The following is a 12,466-nucleotide window of genomic DNA, read 5'->3' as shown; positions in this document are numbered from 1 at the left end:
GACCCATTCTTGCATTCAAGAACTGGCGGGCATCCCTGGTCCTTCCGCAAAGCCAAGTTCTCCAGGCCCTTCGGCATCTGTTACACAGAGGGACGCTGAGGACAGAAATGGTCACCATTCAGGGACTGGAGGAAAGGGTAGGCGGGGGAGGCACCAGGTCTCCCCACGGTACGCATCGGTATGCATCATGCCGGCCATGGTCACAAGCCACTCTACGTCTCAGAGCCCAGCGAGCCTTGCCTCAGGGCCCACAAGCGCTGCTCTGCTAGGGAACCAAGAGAGGGCTGGAGGGGTTGGAGGTGACTTGCAACCACAGGAGCCTCTCTCTGCAAAGCCAGGACAGTGATCCTGTCCCCATAAAGGCCACGTGATGCCTGCTTTCACCAGGCTGCTGTCCCCTCGCCTGGCCCACCACACTGGCTCTGGCAGGAATACGATAAAAGTGGTGGGGGCTGGGTAGAACAGCTGCCCCAGAGCTGCCCACCTTGTACCTGTAGGATGCTCGGGAAGATCTGTTATTCTTTCCTCCCCACCCTTCAAGAGCAAACCTATTTATTGCCCTTTAATGTTGCATTCACAATCCTTGTTCTTTTAAAGTAATTACACTCACACTTTCATAGGATGATTACACACAGACACAGTTGTTGGTTTAGCATCTTCACTGAGACAATTTATTAACTCTGATGCAACTGTTTTTGCTAAAGATAATGCCCAAAAGATTGGCAGATCCTGCCTTGTACTTCCACCCAAATATATTCAGGAAAGAAAAGTACCCAGTGCAGTGTTCCAGTCTCTAAGGATGGATTTACTAAGGTTTCGGATGGGGGAAGAAGGGAATGGAAAAGAAAACCCAGAGTCTTTCTTACTTCTTTTTTAATTGTTTTACTTTATTACTGTTGCACCATTTATACAATTACATATAATTTCAATGCATCCATTGTACATTTTTTTGTATTTTTATTTTATTTTTTTTTCCATTTTCCAATGAGTGGTGTGTTGGTGTCTGTGACACAGAATGAAGAGAAAGTGAACTGCAATGAACGCAGACTTTTTGTTTTTTCATTTCCACTGACCAATAAACAGAGCTACAGGTGCACCCAACCACAGACATGCATTAACTCGTCATGAGAAATCTAGGTAGGCTAAGTACGATGAGAGAATGCTCGTTTACTCCCAAAAATATCTGGAGAGGAGGAATGGAGGGCTGGCATCGAAACACATGTGGACAGGCTAAGTGGGCTCCATCGGAAAGTTGGCATTCATCCACAACATTAAAAAAATATCAAAATAAGAAACGCTGTAAATTAAAAAGGAGAACACAGAAAATACTGCTTTCATAAAGACCTCGATGGCCTCAGCGCAGGCGCCTGAGCAGGATGGAGGGCTCGCACAGGGCGCGGGGCTGGGCCACTCATCTCACTGATCTTCCAAAGCCAGGGCTGGCGGTCCAGGTGACTGAAGGTATATTAGATATTTCCCCACAAAAATACTATTTGGATTCTCCCACCCCCTCCCTCCCTCCCTCGATGGGTCAGCATCCTTTTTATTTCCCCCCTTGGGCGATACACATCCTTACTTCCAATTGGAAACCAGTTAGTATAGGAGACAGAGAGAAGGAGAAGGAGAAGGAGAGAGAGAGGGAGAGAGAGGGAGAGAGAGGGAGGGAGAGGGAGAGGGAGGGAGAGGGAGGGAGAGGGAGGGAGAGGGAGGGAGGGAGAGAGGGAGAGAGAGGGAGGGAGAGGGAGGGAGAGGGAGGGAGAGGGAGGGAGAGGGAGGGAGAGAGAGGGAGAGAGGGGAGAGACAGAGGGAGAGAGAGAGGAGGGAGAGAAGGGAGAGAGAGGGAGGGAGAGGGAGGGAGAGGGAGGGAGAGGGAGAGGGAGGGAGAGGGAGAGAGCGGGAGGGAAAGAGAGGGAGGGAGAGAGAGGGAGAGAGAGAGGGAGATTGTTTGCAGTGGTGTTTTCCCAGGCTGTCCGTTACTCTTTCACTGCTACGGTTTGATCCGAGTTGGCTGCCGGGACCTCCGCGGACTTGGGCTCCTCTGCCGGGCCCTTGGCTGTGGAACTGGGCGCTTCCGTGGCTGCGGGGGGCTCCTTGCAGGAGGGGGCAGCCTCGGCGCTGCTGGGTTTTGAGTCTGAAGCCGGGGCCCCGTCACTTTTCGTCTCCTGGGCGGCGGGAGCCTCAGTCTTTTTGGGTTCCCCTTCTTCTCGGCCCTCGGACACGCCTGCCTCTGCCGCCTTGGGGGCCTCGCCGCCCGCAGCGGGCCCGGGCTCGGCGGGCTCCTGCTCGGCTGCTGTGGCCCCAGGCTCCGCGTGCCCCTCCGAGGCGCCCTCGCTGCTCTTCTCAGGCTCGGCCTTAGGGGCTTCCTCCTTGGGCGCCGCCGCGGAGTCGCCCTCCGTGGCCTCGGCCTTGCCCTCGGCGTCCTTCTCGGCGTCCTTGTCCTTGTCCGGCTTCTCAGGCTCCTGGGACTCTGCACTGCCGGCTGCCGCCGCGGGGGGCGCGCTCTCCTTCGGGGTCCCCTCCTCCTCGGTGCCCGGGCCCTCGGCCTTCTTGTCCTTGTCCTTGGCTTTGTCGTCATTCACATTGTAGCCCTTCTTCTTCTTGCTGAGCTTGCCTCCCATGCTGGCGATCTGCAAGCGAGCACAAGACAAGACAAGGCGGGTCACTACGGGTCACTGGGGTCACTGCTGGGCGGAGGCGGGGGGGGGGGGGGACACGCTCGCCTCAGGGGGCAGCCGTGTGCCACAACGAACACCCTGGGTCTGTAATCCCTGCCACTCCGGAGGCTGAGGCAGGAGGACCACAGATTTGAAGCCAGCCTGGGAAACTTGGGAGAGACCCTGTCTCAAAACTACTCAATTTTAAAAGAGTGAGTAGGTGCAGGTCGATGCAAGGCCCTGGGTTCAACCCCCAGGACAAAAAAGGAAGGGGGGGGCGGGGCAGAAAAGGAGAGGAAGGAAGGACCGATATATAAAAACAAAGAACTCAGCTGTAAAACCTCCCAGCAAAGCATCCTCGATGAGAGCCGCTAGCCCTGGTACAAGGCTGGCTGGCCCTGTTTCTCATCTGCTCCCAGACCTGACTCAAACACCAAGCACTGGACACTCGGGCACCCCAGAGCAGTGACAACCGCTTCAGTCTACAGATCAGCAGGGAGGGGAACAGCCTTTGTCCTTTTACAACGTCATTCTGCAGAAACTGCACAGGACAAATCACAAATCCCTAGAAAATCATCTCCAGCTCTGACCTCCGTTCACACTCCCTTCTTCATGGATGGGAGCGCAGCAATTGCTTTTCCAGCTATCTCCGGCTTAAAGATAGCTCGACAGTAAAGAAACAGTGCCTCCTGGCTGAAAGTCAAAGGTATTTTCCAACGAGTGGCCTCCACCACCCAGGGTGAAGTCTCCAACCATCTTGGCCTGCTGCTTTCATTCTAGCGGAAGAAATCACTGACTGCATTGAATACGCAATGTTTTCCCTCATACCAAAATACTAATCCAGATAAACACAAATTACAAATTTGTTTGTTTCTTTTTATTTTTGTTTTTTTGGTACCGGGGATTGAACTTGGGTCCTGGCGCTTGCGCAGCAGGCAGCGAAACCACTGAGCTAAATCCCCGGCCCCAAATTATAAATTTATAAATAAATTTAATCCAGAGCCACTGCCAATGCTAAACACCCTTTTTCCTGCCACTGCATCTTCACAGCATTCTATTCAGTGGGAACCCACAGAAATGCCCCTGCAAGCAAACTGGGTGGCTTTGCACGGATGAAGCGTGGCCGACGTCATATTCCACTGTCCCAGTGAGTCCCCACAAGCAAGAAAAGTCCAGCAGAGGGACGGGTTGCTTGCTGTCCCTAATGGAGGACGGAACGTCCAGGTGAGGCCACCGGGTTCCGGCCCAGAACGGGCCACTTCCTGCTAGAACTGTAGAGCTCTCCCCAACCAGCCACACACACACCCCCCAAAGATCATCTATTCATTACCCTCCTTGGGATCATGACTCGTGATAGTGAAATAACCACATTTAAAATCAGCCGCTGGGCAGAAAGCACTGTACTTCTCTTCAGCCAAAATGTGCCTCAATGCTCTATGCTAATTTCCTGTACCGCATGACTTTAATAGTTGGAGGAAGAAAAGAAGTCAATGGACTGAATGACTAAAAATACTGTCCTATTTTCAGGAAAGGTCTTTCTTATGTTGTCCAAGAAAGAATTTCCCTTACATGTCTTTAAAAAAAAAAACAAAACAAAAAACTTAAGTGTCTTTTGGTCATATTCCACTTTAGATAATGGGGTTCTATGCAACTGTTTATTTCTCCCTCCGTAGTAGGAGCAAGTATATATAGTAAAATGCTTTTCAACACAAATCAATAAATGAAAGTAACAAGAAATAATCATTGATATTTTAAATTTTAGCTGATAAATCAGTTGTTAAATTCTTAATCAGCCAGTATGCATAAACTGTTTATATGGAGTATAAGTTCAGCTCTCATTTTGGAACATTGGGCTGAGTATACAAATAGGAAAGCGGATAGGTCTGTAGCTAGGATCTTCTGTTCTGTAACAGAAACCTGGAAATTATAGACTGGAGGACAGAGCACAAACAGCGTGCACTGCGGCTCAGCAGAGGGGTGCTGCTCTTTGCCACCCACAGTGTGAAATTCTATATACCAATCCCCAGAGATTTCAGGTCCTGCTGGTTTACAAACCTAAAATCTAAGTCACTAAAATTGGATTTCTGAAACACAGCTAAAGCCACTTTCTATTCTTTTGTTTTAAACCCAGCTGTGATTCTTTTCTGAGCAGGAAGTGAACCTACATAATCAAAAGTCCAAGTAAGGAATGTGTCTCAATCCTGTTTGTTTTTCAAACACAAAGTAAAGTAAACAACCCCTGGCTTTTAGCTAATTGACCTGTGTGAGCTCTAGTGAGGTATGGGGAGACTGATCAACTGCAGTGGAACCCGGGGAAAGCAGGCTGTCTGGTTATTAGTGAAGACCTTGCCTATATCCAGGGGTAAAAAAGACCAACAGGTGTCATGTCCATGTACCAACTCCCCACGATGACTGCAATCATTACGTACCCCAAACAAGTATTAATCAAAATTTTAAAAATTAAAACGTAATATTTCCTAGCGGTCAGGCATAATCCTAATTCTAAACATATTCCATAAATTACTTAATCTTCCTGACAGCGAGCACCATGCAATGGTTAACCATTCTCATCCTTCCCTAACCCATCAGGAAATTCTACCTACCTGAGTTCACAGAGCTGTTCAACAAGCAAAAGGTCAAGGCCAACGAAACCTGTCCGGACAAGAAGGATCCATCTAGGAAGTCGAAAGGAGCTCCACTAAGAAACTGGCAAACCAGGCAGAAGTGTCAGCCCGGAACGTCACCTGCCCTGAATTACAAGGTACCGCCGATTGGATTGCCTGGAGTAGCTCAGAACTCAAGATGTCGAGAGGGTAGGGAAGAAATCTAGTATTTCAGGTACTCTCTGCCCTTAAACCTTTCATTTTCCTATTTGCCAGAGTAGCTTTGTATCAGATCCTGAAGAAATAAGACAGAGCAAAGGGAATAGAGTTTAAAGATTCCTCTCATTTCTATTCTGTTTTTGAAAGAAAACATTTGGGCTAGAAAGTTGGAACTTTTACGTTTTACAAAAAAGATATATATCCCAATGAGTCAAAAGATATACATCTCAACGAGTCAACAAGTAATCCATGCCAGAAGTGACTTATGCCCAAATCAAGTGATCCAAAAAGGGCTAAGACTGCCTTTGCGTTTGTCCACACGTACGGCAAAGGGGTGCAGAGAAAGCTCAGAGGCCAAAGATGGGGACCTGTGTTCCATGACCTCAGAAACAAACACAGCCTAGAGTTGATCTCAGTTACGACAGCTCAAAGAAAAGTCAGCTCAGGAGCTGCCCTTTAAACACGCACGCATGCACACAAATTAATCACAAAGCCCCAAACTTATAGTTTTGGCATCAAAAATGACAATAAATAGCAGATAAAATAATTTCACTGAGTTAAATCTGGTAAAGGATGGACAAAAATTATTTCAAAAGGACTTTGGACATTGGGTCACAGTTATCTCCTAAGATGATAAGCGAATCCCACCTCCTAACTTGAATCCCCAGCAAGTTATTCAACCTCCCCTTTCCCCTCCATTTCCTGTAAAATAACAAACGCCAATTTCATGCGAATTTAAAGTGAGGCATCAGTACCATGTTTCACACTTCACACGTCTGCAAGAAATGTCAGTTCCTTTCCCTATCACTTGATTTTACAATTTAAATAATTCTGTGCTTGTGAAGTCAAATATAATAGCAGAACACGGGTTCTACACATGCAAGTTCTAGAATAATCAGCCATCAGAAACACTGTAATTAAAAGAATCTTCCAAAAGCAAGCACCTTGTAAAATGTTGCCACAAAGGGTTGGTCTGTGTTTTCCAAGCAAGTGTTTCACCATTCTTATATTAAAATCAGCCTATTTCGGGCCTGAGATTTAGCTCAGTGGTTCCGCCACCTGCCTCACAAGCAGAGGAACCTGAGTTCGATCCCCAGTACCAATAAATAAATTAATTAATTAATTTAAAAAATCAGCCTGTTTCTTCGATCTGAACACCTCTGGTACTTAGAACTCTCAAGGGGTTGTGAATCCTTGTGATTATATGACCAGCCCTTTATAACAAGGAATTAGTTTTGAGATGAGATAAAGATTACAGGTAGCCCTCACGGCCATTCCTCCCAAGGTGAACGAGTTCTGCTGTGATCATAGAAGAAATACACCCCCCCTTCCACAATGCTGGCACCATCCCTTCATCACCTGGATTCAAGGAAATGAGAAGCTCCATTCTGGTTACCAAGACACAGGAAGAATTCCAATTACTAGTTAAAACTCATTCACTGCCTCAAATTTTATATGTGAAAGGTAAAAAAAATTGATTTATACCTTATCTTAGTTAAAAAGCTAGACAGATGTTATGAGGATAGCTAACACTATCAAAATCCCTTTTCTTCTTGCCACTTTGTACAGATGAGTTTCTTTCTTTTATAAAATATCAAGTAGCTCAGTATTTTAAGGTACTAATTGAACAGTATTTTAGGTCTCCCACAAATGTCTTCGACTAATTCTATTCCCCTGACTTTATAAAACCCGGCCTCTCTTTTATTAACCCCATTTGGCTATCAGAGAGCCATTCCAGCCGTGTTCGCTCGTCAAAGCAACCTGGGCGTGGAGACATGAAAATAAAATGAGCGTGAGGCCTGAAGAGTTACAGGGGCACACGGTGGTTACTGTCACACCAGCCTAGTTCTTAGTTCTTTTTTTCCTTTCTTTTCTTTTTTTCTTTTGACCTGCACCTGTCAGGGAACTCAAGTTTGCATCCACATAACACCTCCTGCCCCTCCCCAGCCTGAACACAAAGGATGTCATCAGCTGAGACTAGACACTCGCTGCAGACACAAACTTTTCCTTGCTTATTGGCAATCAATTGCTTTTCGTAATAAACTTGTATTGGCTTCTATGCACATTTGTGGAACCTGCAAAGCACGTTTCTCTAATTTCTTCATGCTGAGGAAGGCACACCCAAAAGGGCATCATCCTAGGTCAGTAGACCGGACAAGGAGACCTCAGAAACAACTGCAAAAAGTAGTAAGTGACCCACAGATTATTTTCTAATTCTTCCTCCAAAGCAAGCATTAGAAGGATTCTCTTGCATCTTGGAGCTGCAGGAATATCTCTTTATATCTTTTCCTATAAGAAAAAAACTGATCTTACATATTGCCACTACAGAAAACCTTTAAGAAATGTTTCTTACTATTGAGAGCTTCAATATGAAACTTCTGTAGTTATGTAAAATCTGAATACTTCTTTATATATGAATATTTCTGTTTTGTATTTGTATATCCTTTGGAGAAATGAAGGTGAGAAATCATTGGAGATGTAACACTGTAATCAATGCACTCTTTCATAGAAATGATAAATGTTTCTCTAATTGTTTCTTCCTTTCTTTCCAGGAAACATATTCGAGCACAAGGAAAATGTTCCATTCACATCAGCTAAATTGTGTTTATTTCGTGCATAAAATCCACAGGACTCACCAGGGCAGATTCACCAGTGTAACAGCTTAATGATCATGGAATTGCACTAAACAACCACAGGTCTCACAAACCACAGCATGATTCAGCTGCTGTCCTGATCCACCCATCCAGAACATTCCTGAGGGGAATTAAATTATTTCTTACCTTGAATCGTACCAAGCTGTCAGTATGGTCAATCAAATTATAATTTAGTCTTTCAAGTTGAGAAAATAAAGGTAGAAGGGCTGATGCAAGATGAGACCCAGGAAAAAATTAAATAAATTTTAAAATCTTTGTCTTTAAGAGTGGTGTAAGCCGGGCGTGGTACACACAGCTGTAATCTGTAATCTCGGCACTGGGAAGGCTGAAGCAAGAGGATTGCTACAAGTTCAAAGCCAGCCTGGGATGCACAGGGAGGTCCTGTCCTAAAAAGAAAAACAAAAAAACAAAAAAAACCACAAGACTGGTGTAAAAAGCAAGCTGCCTAGCACTCTGTATGAAGTTTGCTAAAAATGGTAAACATGCTAGGTCTGAGAGCTGGGCTCTAATGTCAATGGTTTGCTATGGGGGCTCCAGTTCCCTAATCAGTAAAATGAAGATATAAACTTTATTCTCTTTCTGGGTGAAAAAAAATTTTATGAATGCTTATGGCACTAAGTAAAATGCTAAGCATGAGAAAATAATGTAGCATTGTCAACAAAGTTTTATATGCCTGCTAATTATTATAAAAACACCATTTTCCACACTAAAGATTAAATCGACAACCAGCTGATTTACTGTGCATCTTTGTACACAACTTTTAACATATGGGAAGCTTGTTAAAAATCCAAACTAAAACTGGGTGTGAGGGAGCACGCCTGTGGTCTCAGGACTCAAGAGACTTCAGACCAGCCTGGATTACAAACCCAGGCCCTTTCTCAAAAACATAAATAAATGACTTTAAAAGACCAACAAGAAAAAACACTAGAGGTAAAATTTTGTAGAACAACACCAAACATGTACTGAAGAATAGAATTTTTATTTTCTTTATTACATTTAGGAGATGTTTTTAGATTACTGTGTCTGCTTATAAGTAAAGAATGAGTCAGGATGGATGACACACTATGAAGATGTCTCAGATGAAGTCACAACTGTCAAAAAAATAAGATTCCATTTGCTTCCCCAGTACAAAACTATTTGACAGTCTGGTTATTTATAAAACACACCGAATTGCTTCCCCTTTACCTACTTTCGATGCTGTCTACCAACCTTCCATGGTCCAGCTCAGCAAGATTTCCCCCCAGCCACTTTTAGGAAGTGGGGACACTTCCTAAAAGAACTGAACTAAAGCTTCTTTCACTTTTCTGCAATTCTTAGTGAAATCAGCCTATAGATATGAAAATTTTTCATTTCCCACAGTTTAAGTCTTTAGGAAGCTTATCACAATTCTCATACACTAACATGACATTCAGGTTAGTATCCCATAGAAACGTTAAGAAAAAATAACTGGCAAGAGTTCTTAAGCCAGATTTCTAGAACAACATTTCTACAACATTTCTGTAACAACTGTTACATCTAACAGTCTTTAACAAGAGCAAAGGCAGTGACTTCTAATTTAAAATAGAAACAAAGCACCATAAAGCAGTTACCAAGCCTACAAAGCTAAAAAATTTCCTTCCTTGCTCTCTAGCATATGAAAATCTTTTAAATATATAAATCCTGCTTTCGGTAATCTAAAACAAATTAAGTAATGTATTTCCTGAATATATAATCCACTTGTAAAACATAAGTAAACTTGTGCAAATGTAGTAAATAATCTTCTACCTCCACTATCTCCAGGAGCTCATTTCCGGAATTAGTAGCTAACTGTAGATGGCGTTTGCAGATCCCTCAGGAGCACGTGTTCAATGTACATGCAGGACTTCTCTTTTTCTACAACAAGGTTGAACTGTGTTCTAAGACACAAATACTGAAAGCTTAGCCGCATGTGGACACACTGCCTGCCAGAAACTTGATCTCCTGGACTTGATACAGGACAGTGATTTCATCTAAGTTGCCAGTTAGAGTTTCTTCCTCAATAAATATTAAAATTCTCATGTCCCTAGCTACACACTCCTTTGTTCTCAAGAACTTGAGAAAAAACAAAAAACAAAAAAAAAGAGTTGAACTTCTCAGAGGAAAAAAGGTGATGAGCACCCAATTTTATGAAGAAAGTAGATTAAATTCCTGAGACAAAATGAAGGTAAAGATTGTACAGTGCCACAAAATGGCCTAAATTTTATCAAAATTGAACATGCTCACTGTGGACTCATTCTCATTTTCTTCCTTCCCCAAGTCTTAAGGGCCACATAACCATGGTTCTCACCCATCGATTACATCACTTATTCTGGAGGGAACCAGGTTTTTATTTTGTTTTTAATTAAGCCCATAAATTTAGAGCATTTCTTCTGGGGAAAAAGATTTTAATTTGTTTATGAATAAATTCCACACCTTTTCATGGCTTCTCTCATATGTCCAGAACCTGATTAAATTTTTATGCATTGCTTTTTTTCCAAAGCGAAAGGATAACTCATTTTTCTATTTATTGAAATGAAAAAGCTACACAAAACTAGGACATATTACCATTTTTACAATCCCATCAAACGCAACTTTTTCTCATGGTACTGGGAATTGAACCTGGGTTTTCACACTGAGCTACATCCTAACCCCTCCCCCCCCCTTTTGAGACAGAGTCTTGCTAAATTGCCCACATAGGGCTCAAACATGCAATCCTCCAGCCTCAGCGTCTCATGAGATTTTGTTTGGAATTTATAACTTGGGAGAGTTCCAAGCCAGTTGCAAGCTTCCCATGCCAACAGCCTTGCTCTGAGAGTATCATCAAGAGGTCCTGGTAACTTCAAACACACAGAGGCCACAAGTTCATTAGCCCCAGGTGAAGGAGAATGAGACTGAGATCCAGACAGGAGGGTGAGAGGGATGCTTCTCATTTTGCATAAAGGCTCTCCATGCACTCCTTACACTGTCTTTGGAAAATCATCTCCACCTGGCCCGGCCTCTTCTGTATTTCTAATTTAGGTAAATCAAAGTCACATATTCCTGGCCCTAAGGTTCTCCACCAGAACATCTTCAGAGGCACACAGAACAAAAGCTACCAGCAGTATAGGATTTCAACCTGGACTCCATTCTGCATCAGAGCAAAGGCAATGGTGTCATAAATCAGGAGGTCCAGGGAAATAGTCTCCCTTGTTGTCTGGTGCTATTAGAGGAGCCCACTTTGGCCAGACAACTGCTGTGGTGACAGGAGCCCGTGATCTCTCCTGAGACCTAGTTCTCAGGAGTAAAAGAACTCACTCACCGTGTCCTTTTCAGAAGATACTTCTACCCCTTGCAGTGACTGAGGTTCTTCAGATCCTACTGACTATACCAAGGGAAAACATATGGCTTGGCCCCACCAACTGGACACCCCTTTGACTGAAGTGTTTTAAGATGTGAGAAAGCATAGCCCAGCAGACCAGAATAGTGTCTCACTAACATCTGGGCCATCAGGGAAGATGTGCTTCTAGTTTCCCAGTGAAATCTGAGGGTTCTGGGAGCTATCATTTACTGTTTCCTTTCTTTCATTCTTTAAATAAATAAAACATGGACTGAACAGTCTGGTTGTAGGTAGGTGAAGGAGAAAGGGAGAAATATTGGACCCTAAGAATCCCTGAGGAAGAGAAACAAAGTACCACCGTCATCACCACCTTTAAGATCGCCATCCTTTTTTTTGGTACCGGGCATCGAACTTGGGACCTTGTGCTTTGAAGGCAGGTGGCGGAACAACTGAGCTAAATCCCCAGGCCAAGATCTCCAGCCTTTGCAGCAGGTCTAAATGGTGATGTCCATCAGGCTTCCCAGAAGAGCTCTCCAGAGACCAGATCACACTCAAAGCCCTCAGAGTCCTTTTTCACTTTGGTGGCAACTGAATCATGACATTAAATGTTAATGTGTATCCCAGCCCATGTACTGAACTTTACATGTTTGATATGCAGGTAATCTCTATTTATAAATGCAGAATTCTCATTTCAGTAATATGTTGTTGGATTTATCCATCACTTGGCATTAACCAAGTCTTTGCCCCAATTATAGCACTGCCCCTCCTCTGAAAATGCACCCTTGCATAATGACAGTTTCAAGACATTAACTACGCCCAAACCATGGGGTGACATGTACTATATTCTGCCCACAATTACTACCAATTCCATTTCTCAGTAGCATATTTTTATATAAATGCTGCTCCATCAATGAACAACACAGTTCTGCGACTTAATATCACTGGCATACATTAACTGGTACATAAATCAAAGACAAGTTATATCAAATTTCTCCAAATGATCCAAGTTACTATTCTCAATTT

The 12,466-nt window shown here is 43.9% G+C and overlaps 1 protein-coding gene across 4 annotated transcripts in view; it reads right to left on the bottom strand.

Moving 5' to 3' along the window:
• Positions 1–866: 866 nt before the first annotated feature.
• Basp1 (brain abundant membrane attached signal protein 1) overlaps positions 867–12,466 on the bottom strand; it is a 52,225-nt gene continuing 40,625 nt past the window's right edge. For 3 of the 4 annotated variants that reach the window (XM_087189247.1, XM_087189246.1, XM_087189248.1), the window contains exon 2: positions 867–2,627. In XM_087189247.1, the coding sequence (XP_087045373.1) occupies positions 1,974–2,618 (645 nt within the window). In that variant the 5' untranslated portion in view covers positions 2,619–2,627 and the 3' untranslated portion in view covers positions 867–1,973. Of the gene's footprint in view, positions 2,628–8,256; positions 8,282–12,466 lie in introns of those variants that run through there. The other variant, XM_087189249.1, reaches the window with a different exon arrangement.

The sequence above is a fragment of the Heterocephalus glaber genome, unplaced genomic scaffold (assembly GCF_053883595.1).
Source record: "Heterocephalus glaber isolate CG9 unplaced genomic scaffold, H.glaber_assembly_v1.0 deba00001538, whole genome shotgun sequence".
Taxonomy (NCBI): Eukaryota; Metazoa; Chordata; class Mammalia; order Rodentia; family Bathyergidae; genus Heterocephalus; species Heterocephalus glaber.
This window is presented reverse-complemented; position numbering and strand designations above follow the sequence as displayed.